Source organism: Zophobas morio, unplaced genomic scaffold (assembly GCF_036711695.1).
Source record: "Zophobas morio isolate AGI-343-1 ecotype UQ-CSIRO unplaced genomic scaffold, CSIRO_AGI_Zmor_V1 ptg000838l, whole genome shotgun sequence".
Lineage (NCBI taxonomy): Eukaryota > Metazoa > Arthropoda > Insecta > Coleoptera > Tenebrionidae > Zophobas > Zophobas morio.
Genome location: NW_026972940.1, coordinates 20,063 through 45,792, shown reverse-complemented (window position 1 = coordinate 45,792; position 25,730 = coordinate 20,063). Strand labels below are relative to the sequence as shown.

Sequence of the window (25,730 nt, the reverse complement as noted above, 5' to 3'; positions counted from 1 at the left end):
TTTTAGTTGGGCATGTTTAAATCATCAAGAAATGAAATAAAACAAGTCTTTTATTGGCTCGTGTTAAGGAAATAAATTTCTAATAATATCGAGAGTTGCGTCATCTGCCATGGATTAAACCTTTTCCCACGGCCCATAAATTCTTAAACGACCCCTTTTAAACAATTGTTATGAGGGTATATTAATGGTCCTGTAATGAATTCTCCTTCTATATACGTAACTTTGAATTCATCTTGTTAAAAAAAGTCGTCATGCAAGGTGAGCCACTTTATTCCAGTTTTCTGAGTCTTTACACCCGAAGGCATTACCGATTGCTTTTTAAAAAATGTTCTCAAGTTTCATGAATCCCCCCGAGAGTGCCCTCAGTTTCTTTTTAAATAGGGTCTATTTTATAACTCGTGCTCTAAAGCACAGCTGTTAAGGTTAAATTTTTTTTCAGCAATCTAATTTGGTCTAACAGCACGCTTAAAACTTATTCATTTTGTGCAACTCATAGAGTTGAAGTGGATGACTTAGTCATGTTAACTGCAAATATTTTAAGCCTGTTTAGTCTTCCATATAATTGGATTACTGATTTTTTAAAGCCACGGCAATCTTGGCTATAAGTTGACCCTAACAAAAATAATGAAACTGCATAGTGTTTTACACAAAATTTAGTAAAGTACAACAAACCCTTTGGCGAAGCATCAAAAGTGTAAATCGTCTCAGTTGCCTCACTCATATACTAGATTTCGTTTATTTATTAATTTTCGCCTATTTTAGTCGAATGGCATTTCCTCCAAGGTACAAAACATGCAAAGAGAATTTGGTTAACTTAAAAGGCCTTATTTTTATGAGCGATCTATTTAACATTTGCGTTTTCTCCTAAAGTCGCGTTCCCAATGATGAGCCTTTCCATGATGCGGGACTCTTATGCTTTATTAAAATTACTTTAGTCACCAAGGCTTGGATGCCAAGCGTTTCGAAGTATAATAACCTTTTTGATGATGGCGTTCACGCCGTCATCTCACCAATTAATCTTAATTTGTTTAAGTGTTATGGCTAATTTAGTTATTTGAAATAAATTTGTTACGCTTTACATATGTTATCTCGACCACTTGATATTTTATTTACACTTGGGGCTCAAGCCTCAGAAAAAAAGCTTGCTCTTGGTTAGAAAGCTTTTCGACTCTTGAGCTCGGTTTTGGTTTTGACCTTTTTGTTCTTGGTTTTCTTTGAACTTATTTATACTGCTTCTCTGTTATTTATTTTTTCTATATAATAAAACTAACCTGTTATTTATGCTATGCCTTGGTTCTTTGTTAGCGACCTTCTCACTCAATACCACTTCTACTTAATTTATTCTTTTGTCACTAGCATATATTAAAACTTAAGGAGTGATTTAAGTTTAATTTTTTCCATGATCTGGTGTTATTAAACGTCTTAATTGTTCTATGCTGTTATTTTGTTCTTCCTTCTTATTAATAGAGAAAGATATATATATACATATGTTTATTAATAATAACATCTCCTGGCTCTGAAAAACCTTATCAACTTCTTTGATGTAACCTTTTTCAATTCAAAAATCAGAAAAAGTTTTTCGTCTTACGGAGATGACCACTTGGTCGTTTGTTTAGGAGCTTAGTCATTTTCTTTTAAGTTTAAAATCAGTTGTCATCTTCCTAAAGTTAGTAGTTTAGATTATTTTTATATTTTTGTGACCCTGAAAGCTTGCAGTTTTTTCCAATCTCTTTAGATGCCAGTCATTACAAGACTCCAGTTTCCTTTAAACCCTATCTCTTTCAGTGGCGTCTTCTAGTAATTATATGTAAATCAACAACTTTAATCTCTAAAAGAACTTAAATTATTATTTAATAAAAAAGCAAATATTAGTAAATTTATTGTTAAAATTCGATATTTTAAAATTTACCCCAAGCCTTAATTTGCATTAATTTAAAACAAGGTCTCCATTTATCCTCACATTAAAAAAAAATTATAGGACGAGAGGGCGGTCGTATATTAACAGGACTTCTAACTAGTGAAACGAGTTTATAAATAAAGGTTGATTTTTACAAAATATATTTAATGATTTAAGCGTTTAATTCGGCATATATAGAACCTACGAAAATTTGTTGTTCCCAACCCTTCTCTCAACAAATTTTTTAAGTGGAGTCGTAAATATTGTATCTATTTCTTTGTTAATCCCTTAATTTGCTTGCTGATAGTGTACTAGCCCCCCCCCCAGGAAAAGAAATGATACATTTAAGCTTATTTGGGGTTCCACACAAATAAGCTTAACGGTCCAACTAAGTAGGCCTACTAATGCCATTTTCACCTCGTGACGTATATACCAAACTCTACTTATTATAAAGAAAAAGATAGAGTGGGGCTAACAGCGTGAATAAAAATTACAACTTAAACAGGATATAATGTTTTTTTAATTGGTATAGACCAGAAATAAAATAGTTGTATTTAATACTAGATCTGACTTAAGTCCTATTAGTCTTTTGTTAATACAGTCAAAGCGTATATATTATTTTAGTTTATATATAATTCTGTATAGTTGAAAGATCGTAAGAATATTTGAGTAAAAAATAATTAATTGAAGAATTATAATAGAAGAATGAATAATAAAATTATTGACAGATGAGGTAAATAAAAGAGATTAGAATAATAAATAAACAAAATCTAAAAAAATTGTAATAATGAAGAAAAAGAGAGATTAAAGAGACAAAAATTCTCTTGGGTTCTTCTGTATTACAAAATTTCGTAGATACAAATATCTAAGATGAAACCCGGTAAAAGATTTGGTTAACCTAAAATTATTAAAGCTAATATAATAGCTATAAAATGCAAATTTTTATATCGATATCTTGGAAATAGCGTTAGTCTTAGTATATAGATTATTTTGTTTAAGGAATTTTTAAGATAAATCTGCATCGGTTTAACTTTGCTCTACATTCAGTATAGCTTGTCATATAATCAAAAAACATTTACAACCAATCAAAATCTTGACATATTCTTCATTAAAACCTGCTTATCTACTGAAGCTTTAATTTGTATTTGCTCCAAAAGTAGCTTCTTTGCTCTTTTTATTTGCTAATAAAAACTCTTAAAAAAATTATATTATACTCTATGGTATATAGGTTACTTAGACATTCTCAATTTACCTATAAAAATTATTTTTTTTAGCTTACAACACAAAGGGCGTGAGGATGAATTCTGACCTTGTAACTTTAGCCCGGCACTCAATTGCTTTGCAAAAAGAAAATCCTGAGGTACATTAAAGTTTATTTTATTTACATTTCACGTAAATTTAGTAATTGTAAAGGCTAGTGGTGATTTCACTTTGTTGATGGCTTCTATTCAGCTTGGCTGCAAATTTGTTGCTTCTAATGTAAGGAAAGCAGGCCTTGCAAACTTGTAACCAGCTACTTTAGGTATCATATCATTTTTATAATAAGAATACCTTTTAGAACAGGCTTGGCTGGATGTAAAAACATTACTGGAGACGATCAAAAAAAATTAGATTTAATCGCTGATGATGTTTTTGTAAATTCTCTTAAGTCTAGCGGAAAAGTTAGTGTTCTGGTGTCTGAAGAGAGGGAAGAAGCAATTATTATAGAAGTATACAATTTATTTCACATTGGAAAAATATGTGTATTGTATATATTAGGGAGAACAGAGTGGGAATTATGCAGTTGTTTTTGATCCCCTCGATGGATCTTCTAATATTGACTGTGGAGTAAGTATAGGCACGATATTCGGAATTTACCGATCAGTAAGATTAATTATTATATTTTAAGAACTCGATACTTGGTTAGGGGATCTCCTCTTACTAATTTTAGAAATATATATACGTCAAAGGATCGCCCAAGTTACAGCAATAAAGATGTTCTTCGACCAGGAAGGGAAATGGTGGCTGCGGGATATGCTTTGTATGGCTCTTCTACGCAACTTGTAGTTAGCTACGGGAAGGGCGTCCACTGCTACACGTTGGATCCTGTAACTTTTTGAATCCACTAGAATATTTGTCTGCTCCGCTAATCGATTACAAGTACAAAGAGTTTTGTAAAAGCTTACAACCTTAAAATCTGCTTGTAGCAGTTTTTATAGTTTTCTATTTAATAGTAGCGATTTTACTTATTAAACTGAACCAAAATCTCTTTTTTAGCAAGACTTTGCTATAGCTGGAAGATCTGCACGTTTATAACAACTTTTAGAATACATATCTATAATGATTGTGTTTAGCTGTTATATTATTTAAAGTTAACGAAATGATTTTTTGAATATTAATATGCATTCAAGTCACTCGGAGAATTTATCTTAACGCAAGAAAATATAGTAATTCCCGAGCGAGCCACCATCTACTCTGTGAATGAGGGTTTCTAGACACGTGTACAGAGAAGTATGAACTCTGTGCTTCCTTTTTATACTAAAGGCAACTCTTCGTTGTGGGACAAACAAACTTGTGCGTTTGTGCTTTCAAGGAAAAGTCCGCTAAAAGTATAGTTTTATGACTTAAAGAGGAAATTTTGCACCCCATACTGCTTTGCACAGGGAAGAAAGCCGTACTCCTTGCGGTACATAGGCAGCATGGTGGCCGACATCCATCGGACTCTGCTCTACGGCGGCGTGTTTCTGTATCCCCGCGACTCCAAAAATCCCGCTGGGAAGCTTCGCCTGCTGTACGAGTGCTTCCCCATGGCCTTCCTCATCGAGGCTGCTGGAGGTTCTTAATGCGTAAAGCGGCTAAATCCTTTTAAAGATTGCTATAATATTTTAATTTTCGAATTGTGCAGTTTTTGTCTGTAGATTATCAATATAATTTCCCAAACTTATCGCTTTATAAAATAATTTATTTCTATAAATCTACGCATTAATGTTTAAAGGACGAGCAACGGACGGCAAAGACAATATTCTAGACATTATACCAACGTCTATACACCAGCGATCCCCTATTTGCATCGGAAGTAGACTTGACGTTTCCGAACTGGCAACGCTCTACATAGAGATGGACCAAATATAATAAATTCTGTCAACACTGTCTATATTAAGTTATCCTTAAAAATTAGTTAGTAACAAGTCCAAGTGGTGGTCATGGCTTGATTTTATAATAAAATAGATAATTTGTGTTTTGATTTCACAAGTGAAAGAAAGCTCCCAGAACACTTTAATTTTTATAAAGTTTACTCTAACGTAAAATAATGTAATAACGATTTACTGTTAAAAGCTAATCACCCTCAGCGTCCATTTATAAATAATTCAATCGTTAAAATAAGGAGACTTCTGTTGCTCGTCACGCCTTTTGTTATGAAGATAGGGTCACTTTTCTCAGTATTGACCTCTCAGTTTAAGCTAATAACACCTATTTTTATCAAATAACACTTTACATTCATTTGAATTCTTCAGTAGATCAATTTTCTCCTTCCATCAAGCAATATCTTTAAGGTTAAAAAAATTTGCTTCAAGGTGGTTAGGAAGTTACCGCCGATGCGATTAACCATCTTTCCTTTTTTGTAACTTCTGCAAGATCGCTTGGCTCCTCAACGCGATGGAAAAAACGGTCACTGTGGTGATGCCACCCAAGACTTCGCGAAATTTAGCGACCCCAGCAGTTATTGCTCCGTTAACCTTCTCTTAGATGGGCAAAACTGTGGAGACTGTTCTACTACGCCGGAATGAGATTGTAGAAACCTATAAAGTACTTCCAGTACTCCAATATGGATCCGAAGAGACCAACTCGATGACACAACTTTTGCGCTTTGTTGTAAGGGCAACTCGGAACTTCGATTTTAAGAAATTCACGGTTGACCACGTACGGCACGAAGGCCCCCTACGCAAACTATGCACATAGGTTCTCCGTTTGCCCTCTACAGCATAATTGCATCATAGTTCTATGCGACGCAACCTTTCGATTGAGAGTTGGGGCTCGCTTCGTCGTACCATCCACTCACAGCGTGAATACTGAAAGGCTCTCTGCTCTCACCCCTGCTCTTCGCGCTTCAGTTACTGCCAATCCCCCTGCCCGCGTTGCATTCTACGCCGATGACACTAAAATTTACGCGTCCTTAAAGAGCCCCTCACTATTAACGACAACGCCTACAGCGCTACTTGGAAACATTTATTAACTAATGCCGGTAGCAGGGAGTAACAAATAATGGAACGAAGAGCAGAGCAATTCTTATATTAAAAAGATGCATTACGCTACCCCCTCCTCTTACCCTCGAAAGCGATAAGATTTCATAACGCCTTCAGGCCCAATATTTTGGCGGTCATAAGCGACTAACTTGGCGACAACACGTAAAGTTCTTTACGGTTAAGATCAAAGCAGTATTTCACGCACAGCTGTATTATTTCTTGGTAATATAATATTCTAAATTACCCTCATTTGTTTATAATTAAATGTCCTTGAAATTTTCAAGTCCGTAAGATCAACACAAAAAATATGAATAAAAGTAAAAATTTTAAACAACATACAACCGTTAAGTTTGAGGTTAAGGGTTGCATGTTTATTAGGTTATATGTTTAATAGAATGTTTGGAAATATTGAGTAGTAGCCTATACCTTGCGTGTCGCTTATGCGAGTTGTGCGCTAACAGCTATATATCCTACGTACACCGTTTTGCTTTCGAAAAAGGGTTACTGTAAAATTCACTTCAGTTTAATAGTTTAGATATGTTGAAGCAGGCAAATACACAAAATAGAAGTTATAATAGTAAAGAGTGATATGGAATTTTAAAAAAAGTCTAGTAAGATTTGGTGATTGGCGCGTGTCCTTAATATATTTTCTAAAAACTTCTCTTTAAAATAATAACACTACGTAACGGCTTATATATATAAATAAGATTTTATGTTTAGCATAAATTTAAATAAGATGTATATAATATCTCAAAAGCTTAAAAAGTAAAAGTATATTATAAAAATAATTTTAAAAACTAATTAAAATTATTGATAACTCATATTACTAAAGCATAAATATTTATTCACAATATCATTATAAGTGCTAAAGAAAATGGTAATAAAAGTGATATAAAAAATAAATTTTAAATATGAAATATACTTCTCTTTTGATAAGTTTAACACGATGAGTTAAAAATTTTAAATTTTTAAAAGGTTTTTTACACCTAAAAATTTTAAACAGTAATTAGAATTACAAACGTATAAGGCTAACAAAAATATATATCTTACATATGCGTAAAAGTAAAAGTTTTAAAATCAATGGGGAAAAACTTGTTTCTAAGTTTATTATATATTTACTAACAGCTTAAAAAATATAAAAAAAATATAGGTTAGTGAAGTCAGTATAACTCTTATTATCTATAAAAAATACTTAGAGTAATAAGAGTTGATAAAAAAAAGGATATTTATAAATTTAATTAGATCTTATACCTTAAAATTAGTAAATAATATTAAATTTTGAAATATATAAAAAAACAAAAACAAATAAAGGCAAGAGTGCTATATAAACTTTAACAACATGAATTATATATAGTTTGCTGATAATAAAAAGCTTTAAATACTGAATAACTTTGATATATTTACGATAAAGTTCACTATATTATACTGAAGATTCAGTATCATAACAATAATACTCTTATAAAAAATATAAGCAGCAATTAAAAATAGTTTTTAGAAAATTAAACAGACAAATATTATACTACGCGTACAATTTGTGCAATAGCTACTACTATAGTTCTATATTCTACACAATTTTATAATAATCTTACGTAATATAATTCCATTTATATATATTTTTTATAATAAAAAAATTTAGTTTACTTCTGCTTTAAGAATATATTATTATATAAAAAATAAATAAGAAATGGTCTACCTAAATTATTTTTTACAATAAAAAGTTTACAAAAAGATTTAATCATACAAAATTATCATTATATTTTAAAAAGAAGTATTGAGAAACTAATGTTCGGAATACTGTGGAGATTACCACAACTCAAATTCATTTTTCGTTATATGGGTACACTGGTTAGTCATTCACTTTATAAAAGAAGTGCATTGAAATCCCGTTAATAACTGTGATAATAGATTTGGACATTTTAATGCAAATGCATGTTTCTATATATGGACATTTTCCTGTTTCTATTTATGATGTAAAAGAATCTTATTGAATGCATATACAAAACAACTACTTACTTCTCAAAGAAAACTCTTTACTCCACTTCTTCGTTATTTCTTTCTTCATTTGCTTTTTTATCTTATTTCTTTTCGTGTGCGTATTTTATATTTATATATACTCTATATTTTAACAATAACTTTTACTTAAAATATTTAAATTTTATTAACTTTTACCTATAGTTTCACTTAAAATTTTAGTCTAAATTTTTTAATTTCCAAATATATATTAAAAAATTTTCTAAAATTATAATTAAAGTTTTTTGTTCCTATTATAACATATAAACTAAAAGTAAAAGGTATGCCAAAAATTATATTGTTAAAGTTAACTTCTTTTTCGTATATATGTTTAGTTAATTCTATTTTGAAAATTTAACTATTTTATAAGTTAATTTTTATTATTATTAACTGAATAGTTAGAAAATAAGTTTTTTACCATAATTGTATTACTAAATATATTAGATGTTTTTTTAATAAAATAAGTTTAGATGATAATAAATAAAAATTAAAATTTTTTTTGAAAGTTCATATGTATAACTTTGAAATTTTCTATTTGAAAAAATTTTTTCAAGTAAACTTAGTTTATTGTACTTTATTATTACTAAAATCTTGAATAATTTAGAAAATAAACAATTTAACCATAAACTGTATTATACTTTAGTTCTATGAGTAATAATTAAAAGTTAAGAAAATTTCATTTTTTTAAAAAGGGTAATCATTTGATTAATTTGAACAATTAAAATTTTATTAAAAAGGACAACTTTATTTAAGCAAACATCCTTGCAATAAGTTTTTTAAATTTATGTTAGATTAGGAAGAAAATAACTACCACAGAGCAATAATTGCTACTATATTACTTTCATAGTGATCACTGATATTGTGCCATGAGTCGGACGCAATACTAATATATGTCTTTTCCCTTGAAGCTCAAATGACTTTTATTTAGAAAGAAGACGAGTGGAGGTGCCTTTTTTTTGGATAGTTCGTGCGCAGCGACTTTATTCTCGCAAAACCTGCTTTTTGTTCAAACGCCTAATAGCTATATATATAACTTTTCTTTATCTTCTTTTTTATATATTTTTTATATTATTTTTATATAGTGTTTTAATCATGTATAATTAAATTTATTGAAAACTTACACTTTTTAAAGTAATAACGGCCCTAACGAGTTCTTCTTCTTCTAAAGACAATTAGTAAGAGCTTATTACTAATTAAAAATCACAAAACAAGACTAAGCGAAGTTAACACTCCTGAAGCCATTATTTCCGGAAGGATTAAAGAGCCAATTGGAATTTAAATAAAAAGTAGTAACCCATATATTGCTTTACAACTCCTCGTTAAACCTTGTACTTGAGGAGGAATCATACACGAAATTAGTGAGATGTTAATAATTACAGAAATTAAGAATGGTATTGATTATAACAAAAATATCTCGAGATATTATAGCGATAAAAGTATAATTTGTAATAGTAACGATGGTAATAATAATTATTTTCATAGTACCATCAATAAACGAATCGACGATATAATAAGAAAATTTCAGAAAACGAAGCAACGCCAATAAAAATAAAAACAAGAACTCAAGTTTTAATAATATTAATGACAACAACCATAAACTTAGAATTGAATTATTTATAACACGCATCACACTGGTATTAGACAAAGCAATTATAATAGTAACAATAATTATCATTTTAACGTTAACTAATTTTGCGCTAATAATAAAAACGATAATTCAAAAAAATACAAATCACTCTGAAAAACAAGCAGAATGGGACCTTTTTACTAATATGATGAAAATTAACAGTAACACTATTACAAGTGTTAAAAATAGTGCTCACAGAATCACTTCAATCGAGAATGATTACTGAACACTCAGCTCTTTATTAGGTTTAGGCGCATGAATATTACACATACTAACAAGAAATTAAAACTATAAAGCGCGGGTTTATTAAGAGATGCCAATTTCCGAATATAAAGTCAAACTAAAAATTTAGTATTTTACCCTACAGAAGTTATAAGAAATGCGGAGTTAACTAAAAGTCGTAGGGCTTCTCTCTTGGTTTTACTCAAAGTACTCCAAGTTGAGGCCCATGTTTCTAATCTCGAACATGATTTCTCTTGAACTTCGCTAAACCTCTAAACAAAAGTGGTAGAATTGATTCCAATTAAATGAATAGACCGAATAATTTTGCTCTTCGAAACCTCGATGCGTGTAATGCGGACAAGACCATCACTAACTCGCACCAATAAGGTTGAAGGAAAACCTACTCGCGCTAATTGTCGGGGAGACACCCAGCAAGTTATAGAAGATGTATCTACTATCCCAAATACGCCCCTTTTAGTAAAGAGCTGTTCTTTTCACAAGATAACTCCATTCAACCAAATGTAACCTACGCTCAAGCTGCAGGCTCAATAAAAAAGATAAAATTACACAAACTAACCCAGATGAAATTATAATTGAACATGTTGTTACATTATCTGAGGCTAGTAGTAATCAAATAGCCAAACCTATAAGAGGTTTGTTCGCCAAAACGAACCATCGTCGATGACTTTTTTCCCGCCCCTAGAATATAAGATTCATTTCTCTCATGGAATGCTGATGGAATAAGAAATAATAAGCAAGAGTTAAGAGAACTCAGCTCACGATTAAAACCTGGCCCTTCTCTCCGAAAACCCACAAAAAAAAGATAATAAACTTAACATACCTAACTACATTCTATAAAGAAGAGACCGCAACAACACAAAAGGGGGAGGCGTTGCTGCTCTAATTAAAAAGCATATCCCCATTTCTATGTAGAATACCCTGATCTACAAAGCCTAGATGCTATTAGAATAAACATTTAACTTCAATTAACCGACCCAATAAATATTATTGCCACGTATAAAGCCCCAGAAAAGGTATTATATACTAAGAATTAAAATCAGATCTTTCATGGTGACATCTCAACCATTTCTTGCGGTGACTTCAAACATACATGAGGAAACTGTAGAAAATCTAATTCCCATTAAAAGGTTCTTAAACGGTGGACTGAACAAAATAACTGTGTCGTCTTAGCTCCGTACCAGCCCACACATAATTCAATACGAGGTACTTGAGATATTCTGGACATTGCCGTATTACAGGATATTTCAAAGTCAACCTCTATAACAACCTTACAGGAGCTTTTATCAGATCGTGACCCCATATTAACTGAAATAATTGTTGGAGACCCTTCACCCCCTTGACCTACTTTAAACTTAGACTAAGTAATTTTTCATGTTCGGGTGACTAAATTCATTGGCATGATTAGCAGGCAAACCTTAAGAGATCGACCACAAAACCTCGATTACCAAGAAAAAGGGCGTTTATAGTCTCGCTCTCCCCGTTAATATTAAAAAACTGATAGGAAGGAGGCATTATAAGCAAATGGAACGAAAGAATTATAAAGGAGCTAAGGATATCCTTCAACAAGAGTGGGTAAACATACTTAATTAATTAACTTTCTCGACAAATTGATTTAGATGACTAATTTATTATCTGGTAAAAAGAAATAACCGATATATTCCCTACTTACAACAATAAAAAGATTGCTTACACTACATCTGAAAAAAAACCTCTATATTTACGGAACATATCCCCTTTGAAACCTTCGCTCACCGACAAAATTATCGTAGCGAACATGTAGACTAGTTAGAAAAGGGTATAGACTGCGCTAAAAACTCTGGTTTAAAAAAGTCTTACACAGAAAAAGACATACGAGTCGTAATCCAATCACTCCATAGTAGAAAGGCAATAGGCTCTAATGGTATATCTCATAAGATGCTTAAACAAACACTAACAGGGCTCCACTTTATCACTGACCCGCTCAATTAAATTTTACATAAATATATTTCCCAAAGCAATGGAATAACGCAGATGTCAGTTGTTCACCAAAACAATTAAACCTAGCTGGAAGCAGTAATACTAAGAAGGCTACAAACTTTTGTTGAAGATAAATTTATTATACCAGACTGACAATTTGGGTTTAGGCATAATCTTCAAAACAACTTAACAGAAAAATTAAGATTTTTGAAACAAGTTTTACCTGGTCCATACATTTCTTAAGCTCAGTACACTATCTCTTTCGATGTTGAGGAGAATTGAATTCTTGACAGACCGAGAGCGCTTCGGTGTTAACGGGCCCCGCATTGGGAAGAGATTTGCTTATCTTCACCGGTGTATTGATAGAAATAATTTGGGGGCTGTCCGGCTCGCTAAATGGAAATAAGAGAATCCTTTGCCTGTTGGCGACAATATACTCCCTATGGGTTTTTTCCACTCATGTAGATGTTCATCATACATGTCATCCATCCAGCTTTTCGAGGACTAGTAGTTCCATGGTTCTACGATGAGAATACGTCCTTTAAAGGTATCCCCATGAAATGGAGAAGGATAGAAGTGATAGAGCCTTTATATATTAAAAAACTATACTAGGTGTAAGCGGATAATTAATTTTACTGAAAAAATTTTGCTAAAGTTCTTCCAATAAAATTCAGGACTAGAAAGAGACTGAGGATATCAGAAGTAGCTTGAATTCTGATCCTTTCTGCTGCCTGTGTCTCTTTATTGGGATTTGATGGCCCTTCTCTAACAGGGTTAGCATTATTAAAATTTTTAAAGTCAACACGCATAACTCTAACTTCTTTATTTATATAACTCTGTATAACGCGTTAACTTTATTTAACAGGATATATTGTAAGTTGTTTATACAACACAGCTGACGATAAGTCACCAAGCGAAAAAAAAAGTTAATTGCTTTTAAATAATGAAAAACATTGCTTTACAGATTATACTAAGTCTGTGTTCAAATAAATTTTTATTATTAACAACTAATTTACAATAAAAACACTCATTTATGCATTATTATAAAGTTAGTGAGTAGTTCAGAAAAATGTTTTATTACATACCAAATAAACCCTTTCACTTGATATACTTTGCTCTTTACACGTATATTACAAAGTACAGAATATTATCTTTTGACTATTTTATTAGTTATAAGGATGCCTTTTCCCCCTCCTTCCAGACTTTCCTCTTAGAAATTAGTAACTACTTAGCATTTTCTACTTTATATAACTTAGAAATATTTTGTTTTAAACTCAAAATTGTTTCAAATAAGAGAGTTGAATTAACACGCCCCATGAAAATTCCCGGGATTATCCACAAATGACTCTCTTAAAAACAATCCATACCATTCTCAGTTAGCACAACATAATAGTGATACGTACTAAATTTTAATGGCATTCCATTTGTTCGTTATCGAGATATCGAAAATTTATTGACGTTGCCTTCGTTATTTTCAAAACAGTTGGAATAAACGAATTTTGTGTGTTATGATAGAAAAAAATACCGTTAAAGGTCAACAATGGTCTAAAAAGGATTACTAGAAATTTGCTCGTCGAAAACAACGATTTGTCGATGGTTTACTGAGTTTAAACCCGGCCGTCCGAACACATATGAAGCTGAACACTCTAGCCGCCTAAATGAGACAGTTACTCTAGAAAACAGATTTTCCATTCTTTGATGATCGTAAAGTGAAGTTGCGTGGGTTAGCTCACAAGCAAAGATATCAATTTTTAAAGTGTAAGCTACATTATACACGAACATATGGGGTTGAGAAAACTGTAAAAATTGGGTACTGCGATTGCTCACGTGGACCAAAAACAACGCTGTTTGGAGCTGTTTAAGCAAAATAAAAAGAATTTTAATGTAATTTGTAACAATATATGAATCATGTATACTCTACCCAGAGGTAGTTAAATGGAAGCAAAAAAAAAAGTCGATTAAAGCGATTGTCCTTTTATTTTGCATAGCACTGTTTTCGTGGTATCCCCATTCACGTTCTAAGGTTACCCAAAAAACATCGAAGTTATTTTGGTCATTCGAAGAGGAGCCGATATCTCTGAAGCTCCTGAATAAATTCATGATACTGAAGAGGTTTTAAAAAAAACTAACGAAGGAATTATACTTTTTATACTACCACGGAATTAATATTATGTATATTTAAACCAATTAAAAAAATTAAACTAAATCAGTAATTATTTGCTACAAGCTTAAGACTTCTAAAAGCGTTTTAATACTATTAAGTTAATGCATCCAGTGCAATAATTCACCACCTGACTTAAAACACAGGCTTCAAACAAGTCGTTCACGATTGCATTACATATGTCAATACCAACTCCTAATCGCGGTGGCAACTGACTTTGCGAAAAACAAAGAAGGATGTAACCGCCATTATCAAATTACTTTGCAAGGCTCCCAAGATCGAGCCTCATCATATAAATTTTTTATAAGTGCACTATTAGTGATTTATCATTTTAAAATTCTTTGTCATACATTAATATTCGTCACCTCTAATGTAACTGAACCGATGAGCTTTGAAGCCACCCATTTAAGAACTTCTTTTAAGATTATGTAATACTAAGCTGGAGTTCATGAAGTTTACTGATTTGATCGAGCAACGATATAACGGAGTTATATAAAAAAAAACCTGCTTGGGAATTCTTTTCCATATAGGCATCTAGATATTTTCTGCCACGAGAAAAGAATGACAAGTTTTTTATCAACTGACGTTACTGCAATGAGTTTTAACGGAGTTTCCCAATTAAAAAGTTCGAGCGTATTTTGGAATTTCAGCAACTCCTTAGCTATCTTTTTCCTCGCAAGTTTTAGCTTAGAAAATAACATCTAGTCTGTCATTAGAGGGCTGTCCAGTTTTTTTTTAGTTTGTAAGTCTCCAAAGCTTCCGTTTTTATAACGGCCCTATCCTTAATTATAAGATTGTACCATCTTCGCACTCCCCCTCAAGTGAGGTAAGAAGTACTTGCGTATATAAGTTTTTTACTTAATTAATTAAGACCAGCTGGGATGAAACCCACTTTGGAAAACATTAATGACTATATTCAAAGAAGAAATTTTTTTGCCTTTCATCCTCCTTTGGATAAATTGTTAATTGACTTTCCGTGTTTTTCTATCAGATCTCTCATTTTACCTATAAAAGTATATTCCTATTTTGTGGACCTATATATTTGTAAATCAAGGGTATGATGGACCTTTCCCTTTAAGAAGCCCGGCCAACCGCTCCCTGAAAACATGAGCTTCGTATACGTGAGACTGGTTGGAGCTCAAAGTTTTGTAACAATTTATGTCTCTCTGGTTGTTAGATGGCTTCCTGCGGTATTGGGAGCGCATTCACCTTCCTTACTTTTTGGTCCGTTGCATTCCGTGAAGTTTTCATTGGAAACTTGCTTTTCCGCTGCTCTGTTAATGAGTTGGGTCTTCCTTTTATAAGAAATCTATTTAGTTTTTAACCACTTTATAATACTCTTAACATTAATGTTGCATTTTCTTATTACATAAACCTTTCATTTTTGTTACTTTTGTTTCGCTGTTACCCTATTATTATATTATTATATTAGGCCTCACCAAGTCGTGGCGGATATGGCTATTTTTAAGAGGTTTATACTAAGATGCTTTGTAATTTAGTTTTTTAAAATTTGAAAAAGAAAGTATTTAAGTTCCTTTATTAAAAATCTTTAAAAGAATTATTAATTTCTATGCAAGAAAAGGTGAGAGTGATGAAAAATTCAATGTTACGTCCCTCAACCTTTTTAGTTATAGAAAAAATAAATTTATGGTTATATAAGCTGTTCTTATTACTCTCTAAAAATTAACCTTATATATAATATTAATCCCCTTTAGATTTTTTTTTATCGAATTCTTTAATATATATATTTTTTTACATAAGAAAATGATAGTTCGGATAAACACTTTCATTATTAGCTAATAAATTTTTGCAAAACACTATAACTTCAGTCTTATTGAATTTTTTATTTGATATTTGAGTGTAGATTTTTTTTAATATTTTTTCCATTTTTTTTTACTTTTTTTCTGTTTAGAATTGTAATCTGTAGATTTAATATGAAACTTTTTATAGAGGGCATTCTATTTATACTTTACTAGAAGACGATTTACTAATTTTATTTTTCATAATTTATTATTTCTGTAAAGCATTTATAAAGTTCCTACGAATTAATACTCTGTATTTTTCAAAAAACTACTTAATTTTTCTTAACAATTTATTGGTTAATTAATTTCTGCAGACTTTTTCTTTTTTTACTTTTAAACTTTTTCTACTCTTTAGTAGATTTTACTTAGTTATAATAATTTATTATTATATATATAATTACATGTATATATGTGGTAACTACTGCTTACGAACGTTTTGAGTATTATGTAAACTCTTTTTTAGTATATTACTATCAGAAAATAATAGTACCAATCACAACATACAGGATTTTCATTGGACTGCTGCTTAGGCGTCAAGTGGATGGGCGCCTTTGTTGTGTCTCTAATTGGTTAGTCCACTGTCTATGAGCTTTGGAACATTTGGGGCGACCTGCATAATTCTCCAGTAAAGCTTTTAGTTTGTGCGTTCGCACTATTTCCGATACTTTTCGCCTAAACATGACACAGAAGACAGTTTTGCACCACTTTCTTACCCGCATGGTTTGCTTGATTGTCTTCCTTTTGCGCTGTACGCCTCTTTTTTCCGGATCCACTTCTGTTGAGCGTTCTATTCCGGCCAGGGAGACGGTTTCATGAGCTCAAAGTTTCAAGTAGGGCCTGTCCGTATTCTTTGTGGCAATAAAGACCGGCTAACCCACCTTCCAGCACACGATCGTTGGAATCCTCTGGCTCATCAGTTGAGCGCAAAGCACTTGGTTTATGGTAAGCCTTGCAGTTACACTCTTTTCACGTCACCAACAAGTTTTAACAAGGGGCTAAGTTTACACTACGGAGCGCATATTCTGGCGGGGGCTCCTGCACTCCCACGCAGAACTCTATCCCATAGAGTATTTGCAAACTCTCCATTTGTAGGTGCGTCTCGGTGGTTGCTATCGTGCATTGCTGTGAATTATTCTCAACAGGTCACAACATAATTCCTATAAGGACGGTGTAATAACGATTGTACATCAAAAAGGCACCGCATGGTGGTCTCTTGCATGCCTAATTCGATCCAATATATTTTACTTGGGTCTCAGCTAAATCAGGCGGTGTACGAACTCCAAGTTGGAGCCTGTTCTTCACGGAAACCTCGTGCGTCTAAAGCACGTGAGCACTGCCAAGCACTTGCCCAGTCACAACGTGCCCGCGTTCATGACTCTGTGCAGAAACAGGCACTACCATTATTGTTGATCTATAGACCCACGCATACTCAAATTTTTTATTTTGTTACTATCGTGGATAACTATTTCTTCTATACCGCTTTAGTTGTTCTTTGAGGATTATTTATTATTCAGGTTTTTGGCTGCGAGCACAATGATTCCAATGACCACTGGCAAGTACTGGTAGACGGCTACGATGATTGGCCTATCCTGCACTTCTTGGCAAGAGCGACACAATGCCTGTAACCGAGGTAATAAACCAGTTGATTCGATTAAGGCACTGAATGAGATCTCTGTTCCCACCAATTCTGGGCATTTATCTCTGGTAACAGCTTATCACAGCATTGCTATCTACTCTACAGCGGCGTCAACCTGAAGTGGGGCTTCGAGCAAGGCGGGGTCACGTGAACTCTTCCTATTCCGATTCCGCAATTTGTGGAACTTTGAAACCATCGCCGATCCCCACGGTTACCTACTTTTGTGCATCGCTCCCACTTTCCCTCATTTGTGCACTGCACAGTCGAGTCATTTAGTTTGAAGCATGCGAAACCTCTTTCTTTTCTCGAGAGAGTCATTGAGCTGAACACCTCTATGATGAAAGTTAGCAATAAATTTAAACCCAAGCCTAGAGAAAACTCTCCCGGCCCTGGGATTGGCCCATTCTGAAGCAAGGTCTCTGCACCATCAAGCTTTCTGCGGCGGTTTTTCTTATTCTTTCTGGGCAGGTTACCGTTTCAACCCTAGTCATGAGCACAATCATCGCATCTTCTTAATGGGCAATCCGCTGGTGTTTGGTGCATCCGGGCTCTCTCTCATCTCATACTGTTTTCTCCTACTCTTTTACGCAATTATTAGAGAAAAGCTGCAGCAACAACTCATATGTGAACTACCAGTACTAACTCTACTGCAGGGGTAGAGCACCCCTACCTGAAGCACCGGAGCGCTGTGGTGCACACGTCGGGGGGCATGGCTGTTTCTAGGCTATCTTCTGCACTACCTTCCCTTTTACTTCATCACAAGAGTTCTGTACTTCCATCACTACCTCCCCGCTCTGCTCTTCTATTTTATGGTCAGCGGAGTTTTTTTCGAAGAGCTGTTATTCTGGCTGCGAGCCTGGAAACTGTCGCGCTTCCCCCTCGCCTGTGGCCTCTATTCTTTGCAGGCGCTCTCATACACTCTTTTGTGTACTTTTCACTTTTTGCATATTTGAAATGACGGACGACAGAAAATTATATAACTATCTTAAATGGGGCGCCTATAGGCTTATCTAACTTTACAATAAAAGTAGTACTGGTTTATATTAATACGATAATAGTTGGGGGGAGGGAGATGATTTCTTCACCTGCCCTTAGGCAGTAAAAATTTATATTATTCGCGTATTGCCCTTTAGGTGGTCGTAATAATTATAATTGTATAACGTCCTTATTTAAATCCGTTATCTTTGCGATATCGCGCTAATAACATGGATATCAACTTTTTTCTTGTCCTGAAAATATAAAGTTTGTCGTTTTTAATATTTCGCCAATACCTTGACATTTTAGAGGGGATTAAATTTATACAGAACAATATATACTTAGATATGCTGGCAATTGTTAACAGGCCAACTAATCATATCGTATCACCATTTATTTTTTGTTTTGTTTAAGTTAAAAAACTTCAGTAGTCGCCAATCTAAAGATCTTACAGGAGCCTTAAATACTTTTTGAGGTGTCGTAATTTTAATTTGACTTTTAATAGCTTTACCTACCTCAGCGTTATTGCATGCTGGTTACGAGTTAACAAAAAGTCTCCTTTCGGAATATTACCCGAAATCTATAAATTCAAATTATTCTTTTATTATGCTATATATATTAGACATCTTGAAATTTATAACAGCGGTTGTACTAAGCTTAGATATATAATACCTAAGATAGGGATAAGTTTATATAAACTTTTAAGACAACATATGCTACACACAGTAATCAGACTGCTCTGTTTTCCCACAATGCGTTCCATCTAGTTTGCTAAGCTTCCTAATAAGCACACTATTCACTAATACTAATCTAATAATCCTAGCTGTTCCTTAGCAGTGGTTTATACCCTACCAAAGATATGTAAACAAGCAGAAACAAGACCAGTAACTAGAAGGGTAACTACAAAACAATCTTATAAGTTAGTTAACGAAAAAAAAGGAAGTTGATTGTTGACGATAACAATTTTAATCAGCTCTTCGGTATAATAGGTAATCTTTTATAACTAACTTAATTAAAAAAAAAAGGATTTATTTTTGCGCTACTAATTTTGATAGCTCTTCGATTCCGTTTTCTTAGTATAAATACTAAGAAGCTTTTAAAATAAATTAACCCTTTAAGCCTTAATTTTAATATTCATCGTCATATTTTTTTTGGTTACTTTTTATTTACTTCTTTATTTTGTATTTATCTATTTTATATTCTGTTTAACATAAATTTTAATACCTAGCACTAGATAATAGTACAAATGACACTGGCGCGCTAGCAGCAGTGTTGTCATTCCTCAATGATAAAGCTGGTGCAACACTAACTTTCGTACGCAACTACTCGCTTTAACCCTTTAAGACAAAACTCAAGGGCTTATAATATATTTGTTTTACGTGGCACTGGTACCACTCTTTTGTCTTGTTGGTTGCTGCCTAATGCGTTAGAGCATTGTACTCAAACTTACCAGAGTTTATTTCAGAGGTCGAGCTCTCGTTTGGGGCCGATTTCTATAGACCTACTCTGGCAGATTGAACCATACAACAAGTGGTAAAAATAGTAACCTGTAGGGGTTAATGAGTGTAGTTTAGTCGAGAGAACGTAAAATCTATTTGTAAGGGTTCGCCTAACCGCCGTATAGTAAAATAGATCCCAGTAAGAGTCGTTATACTTCCAAAGTCAGTTTTTAGCTAATATGAGCCTTAAACAGGCAACTTTACAGATGAGTGCATGTGTAGGATTACTAGTTATCTAAGCAAGCAAAATAGCTTTCTCTTAATTAGGCATTAGTAATAAAAAACATACAACAAGCCTGGCAAACACCACGTTTTAATTAATTACTAGAGTGGGTCTTATCGAACTCGACGATTTTGTGGTCATCCTTTGATTGGACAATCGTTGGGAGACCTCGAATTAAAAGGGTGTCAAGTTCAGAATATTTCTCCTACATTGCCATATATGGCACTAACAACAATAACAACAGAGAAGGCAATGAACAAGAAAACGGACGTCGCTTATTATCAAAAGATATATTTTTTTTAATAAAAAGGTGTTCTTTGAGGAATGTTCAAGAACATGCTTGATGTTAAACACAAATCTAGACTTCTTTTTTTGCTTTTTTTTTTCATATCACCTTTCTTAAGGCAAACCGTATATATACCGTTTCAAAAGGATAAAAATCATTTGCGCTCATGTAAATTTGTATAGATTTAAAAGGTTAGGTATAGCGCCTCAATCAAATAGTCGAGAATATTTATTGTTTAGCCGACAACCAATTGAGTAATTAACCAGAAATTTACTCTTGTCAAGTAGGTAGCAGAGTCCTCTTTTTTCTTTTCTGATGATGTAGTTTTTGTTAAGGCGAGTTCCGCTACAAACAAAATGGAAAGGTACAAAAAATTCCAACCAATTCTGATATTATTTTTTTCTATCAAGAACCCCATGGTCTTCGAGAGAGATAGTCATACTGGCAGCTTTCTTGTAGCTATAACTCTTCCTTCACTCGTAGGGTTGGCTCTTGATTTATAACAGTTGCTGTGGACAGTAGGGGCCCCGACAGACGTACGGCACACAAGAGAGTCTAAATTATGACTGGACACACTGATTGGCGAAGTATTTTCTTTGCCTGCACTTACTGCTAGTAAAAATCCCACTCCATCGAAAAGTGTAAGATTCCTCTCAAACCTCGGAAGGCTTCAAAATAGTTCGTTTTAAATGAAATATTTAATTCTGTCTCTACCATTTCTCTTTTAAGAAATTGCATATTTCTTATATAAAATATTTAACAGCGAGAAATGGAGTGAAAAAATTTGTTGACGGTGCTTGATGGTGCACCTACGCTGATTGACTCTTTACAACTCCGAGACAGTTCTTGCAGTATAACGAAGCAGTATTCATAAATCCAGCTGGTCGCCTATGCTCGCAGGATAACCTCTTAACCTAATGGCCCCCGCTACCTTAACTCTTTTCGTATCAAATATTTCATTACTTATGCTGAAAATTCAGCACTCTCCTTTGACCTCTTTCCGTCCCACCATGGTAAATAAGCAACCTCTATATTAGTAACTTTTTTTTTTATATTTACTTTTAAACCAAGTAGAGCTCTGTACACAAATAATAAGTGTTCAAATAATACTGATTGATTATCTTCGAAACCTTATTGTGGGCCATAATAACTGTGTTTAGTAATATAATAACTATCATATAATACTAATTGCTATCATGTAATACTTATAATGGATTAATTTTGTGTCTTGAGTCAGGGGCAATATTAGTATATATTTTTTTATTGAAGCTCAAGAAATTCATCAAGAGAGATTTTTTTTCTTGCGCAGGCCTCTTGCAGTGTTTGGCTGTGGCCTGCGCACCTCTACTTTTTACTACGAATTTCCTATAAATATCTTACTTATTACATGTTTATTACTAGGGGGAACGAACTGCCTTGTCAAAACACTACTTCCATGAGATGGTGATCAAGAAATTGACTACCATTGAAGAACTAACAACAAAACTAGAATTTGCAAACAAAAAGATTTCCGAACTTGAAAGTAAAGTAAACAACTTCGTTTTTAATGCTTCAAAAAAACGAATTGGCGGTTCCTTAGCTTAGAAAATCCCAATTCTGATAATTTTTCATCGCTCATGACCGGGATGAAGTCGAAGTTGCTATCATTAATAATAAGAATGGTATCACTACTATTAGTAATCGGTATATTAAAAAAAGTGGCTCTAATAACAAATATAGTAGCAGGAACGATAGTAGAAAGTATAATACTAATAACAATAGTGGTGAAGACCATAATAATAATAATAATAACAGTTGAATCCCTACTACTAAGAGCAGTAACAGTAGTGGTAACGCCTCCAAAAATAATATCAAAGCCACCACCAGCGACAATACTAGTAACATCTTTAAAAAAAAATTTCTCCCATGGTTATACGTGAAAGGCATAGAAGGATAGACTGTTTATCAAACAGTAACTTCAACAACTTCACCTCAAGGGAAACCTGAAATGGCATTAACATTTTCCTCTCAAGTTCTGACGACTTTCGAAAAGCCACTAAGTTTCCCATTGAGAAATTATTAATTTTACTCCTATCAACTACCTGAAGAGCGAGCATTTAAAGTAGTTTTAAGAGATATATTTCTAGAGTCGGACTGCGAAGAGATCAAAGATCTAAGAGGACGGTGATTCCACCCGTTAAAAGTCGCTCGAATGAAAAACTTTAGAAACGATAGGAAACCGACTCCACTTGTTCTCGTGCATCTACAGAGATCTGAAGTATCAATATATAAAGTTACTTCTGTTTGTCATCTCTCAACCCCTGTGGAAAGCCTGTAGAACAGCACCAGGGTTGGTCAATGCCATCGCTGTCAGCTTTTCGGTCATAACTCAATTTACTGCATCTCGGGCCACGAATGCATCAAATGTGGTGAAAATCACGAAATTATATGGTGTACAAAAACACCGTAGTCTGCACAAAAATGTGCTAGCTGTCAGGGCAATCACACTGCAAACTAAAGGGGATGTTAATATTATCCGAAAAACACATACTTAAGAAAAATGCAACCTACACCCACCACTATTGTACCTAAACCAGGAGCATCCTTTAAAAAAATACTTCTACCTCCTCAACGAAAGAGAGGGCTCGCACTGAAAGAAAAGTTACGAATAACCAATTAAATTTAAGAAATACACTTTTTACTATAGCCAAATCGCTTAAAATGAACTTCTCAAATTGTTATGACTGTCCTGCAAAACGCATTGAAGTACATTCGTATTCTATTCTAGAACGCCGATAGCCTGTGTTGCAAAAGAAAGGAGTTGGAAGAGCTTCTTATAAGAGAAAAAAATCGATAGTTCTTGCGAGCGAAACATACCTAAAACCCGGAGATTTCTTTAAATTGCCCAACTACATAATATGCCGAAAGACTAAATTGACTCTTAAAAAGGAGGTGTAGTAGTATTGGTCAGAAGACACCTTGCTCACTAGAGATTTCATTTAATAGTTAACTTTCATTAAAGGAATTGCAATTAAAATAAATCCAAATGGTCAAGGCAAAGTAGCGAGTATCTCTGCATATAAATCTTCGGGAAAGCCCCTAGTAAATAGCAAAATGAACCTCGTTATGAGCTATCATAGTTCCGTAACTCTTTGTGGCGATCTGAACTGCAAAAATTCATTATGGGATTACAGAATGGGGACTCCTAATGGAGAAATTATCAACAGTAAGGGGTTATTGCTTTGGGTCCAACCAACCCTACAGTCATTCCTAAGTGAGGTACTGCTGATGAAATTAGACATTGCAATTATAAAAAATATTTGTCTCGCAGTTAAACAGAAGATTCTATATGAGCTCTCCTTAGATTACTCACCTGCAGTTCTTAAAATAAGCTCCCTAGAAGTTGGCTCTCCGCCTTTATTACGTAAATTCACCAGTTGGAAAACTTTTATAAAGCTCTTCTAGACGGAAAAATTAAAGACGACCCTTTGAGACTTTATTCGCCCGCACTTCTCAGTGATCCAGTAGCTAACCTTCAAAACACGATCATTTCATCATACCAAAAGGTCACTACCACTACGAAACAATCATATTTAAAATCACATCTGCCGACAGAAGTTAAATTCTTCTTCAATCTAGCAAACAGCAAAACAGGAGATTTGCTTTAACTTCGGACCCCTAAAGAGAAATGGTTACTAAGTAACTTTGACAAAAAGGTTAAAAATAGCCTCCTCACTATTTACAAACGAAAATGGGTGAATAAGTTTTCTAATCTAGGAAATAATAGCCCTCACTCTTACTGGCAATCCAGTAAATCGGTGAAGAACCGCCATAAACAGCAAAGCTTCCCGTTAAAGTCGAAAAACGGTATTGTTTACGACGGCAAAGAGAAAGTGGAAGTCTTTGCTCGCTGTCTCCTGTCCCAATGCCTACCCTTAACAATTTCTTCAAATAGAACAGCCACCCTTACACGACTCTCCTCCTCCTATAGTAAGCCAGCACCGCTAAAGGATCACACAAACTTCAAAGAGGTGCAAACAATTATTAACTTCTTCTCAACTAATAAGTCACCAGGATCTTATAGCGTAGCAAACCTCATGCTAAAAAAACTTACCTGAATCGACCATAAAACTCTCACTTTTATAATTAACGCCACTATAAGTTTTTCACTATTTCCCAATCAATGGAAAGTAGTCACTTATTTTTCTACCAAAATTAAAAAACCCTACCTTAAACCCCCTGGTCTATCGCCCAGTAAGTCTACTATCCTGTCCTGGCAAAGTAGCAGAGGCAAACCATATCCTCATTGAAAACCAATTTGGGTTCAGAAGGAGCCATTTAACTATGCAACAACTCTTGAGGTCCATCGAGCACGTGTCAAAGAGATTTAACAAAAACAAGATCACATGCACTGTTCTCTTGGATATTGATGCTTTAAATAGAGTTTGGTCGCGGATCTTCTAACTAAAATGATCACCTAAGAATAAAAGATTACCTCCTATCCATTATTGAATCATTTTTGCATTGTAGAAAGTTTTTACTATAATTGAAAAGGTGGCTTGCTCAAGTTTATAGGTAACTCGGGGAAGGCGTATCACAAGGTTTCTTACTTTTACCTTTCCTCTTTTCGAGTTACCTGGTAGACGTACCCATCACAATTCGCTGATGACATAACAATCTTTGCTATTTCTAAGTCAACTCCGCTAGCAATAAAAAATGTGCAAGCATACATTGAAAGGATCGAGCTTTGGTTCGCCCAGTGGCATCTTACTATTAACCCCTCAAAGAGCACAGCCTTAATCATTACTAAAAGATGTAAAAAACTAAATGTTCAACCAACTGTCATTAACGGTACACCAGCCCCTGTCGCATTAACATAAACTATCCGGGCCTCATAGACAACAGACTCTCTTGACGCACCCATTTTTAACATGTCACGAAAAAGGCTAAACTGGATATCAAACTACTATACCCGCTTATCTGTCGGAAAAGTAGCCTCTTTAACCGCAACGAATGCCAACTTTATCTCACACTATTAGCCCAAAGATGACCTACTCATCTCAAGCGGGGTCGTATTTTCGCCCTTCCATTATTCAGTCACTCCAGGTTATACAAAACTCTATACTGAGAACTATTTTAGGTGCCCCATTGTTCTTCCATTCACCGCGACTTAAATAATTAAACTCTATCACAATTTTCTCAACTTGCAGTCA

At 33.8% G+C, this 25,730-nt stretch overlaps 1 protein-coding gene and 2 long non-coding RNA genes across 5 annotated transcripts; 2 read left to right on the top strand and 1 right to left on the bottom strand.

The window, feature by feature from the left end:
* The first annotated feature begins 3,017 nt into the window (after window positions 1-3,017).
* On the top strand, window positions 3,018-5,022 carry LOC135122039 (uncharacterized). 2 transcript variants are annotated; one of them, XM_064046297.1, is made up of 10 exons: window positions 3,018-3,053; window positions 3,172-3,257; window positions 3,311-3,402; window positions 3,456-3,606; window positions 3,656-3,760; window positions 3,847-3,984; window positions 4,288-4,363; window positions 4,421-4,485; window positions 4,540-4,711; window positions 4,872-5,022. In XM_064046297.1, exons 2-10 carry the CDS (start codon window positions 3,195-3,197, stop codon window positions 5,006-5,008), a joined length of 999 nt encoding a protein of 332 aa, XP_063902367.1. In that variant the 5' UTR covers window positions 3,018-3,053; window positions 3,172-3,194; the 3' UTR covers window positions 5,009-5,022. The 2 variants fall into 2 exon arrangements, with proteins under 2 accessions (XP_063902367.1, XP_063902366.1); XM_064046296.1 differs by having other exon boundaries at window positions 3,034-3,117.
* Window positions 5,023-15,322: 10,300 nt separating this feature from the next.
* Window positions 15,323-18,529, top strand: LOC135122041 (uncharacterized). 2 transcript variants are annotated; one of them, XR_010279218.1, is made up of 11 exons: window positions 15,323-15,401; window positions 15,550-15,588; window positions 16,426-16,544; window positions 16,607-16,749; window positions 16,805-16,861; window positions 16,912-17,011; window positions 17,062-17,310; window positions 17,434-17,549; window positions 17,631-17,765; window positions 17,819-17,970; window positions 18,024-18,529. It is a non-coding gene; the product is annotated as an uncharacterized LOC135122041 (long non-coding RNA). The 2 variants fall into 2 exon arrangements; XR_010279217.1 differs by having other exon boundaries at window positions 16,912-17,310.
* Window positions 18,530-23,399: 4,870 nt separating this feature from the next.
* On the bottom strand, window positions 23,400-24,379 carry LOC135122040 (uncharacterized). The gene is made up of 3 exons (XR_010279216.1): window positions 24,318-24,379; window positions 23,638-24,195; window positions 23,400-23,503 (listed from the first exon to the last, which is right to left on the bottom strand). It is a non-coding gene; the product is annotated as an uncharacterized LOC135122040 (long non-coding RNA).
* Window positions 24,380-25,730: the final 1,351 nt, after the last annotated feature.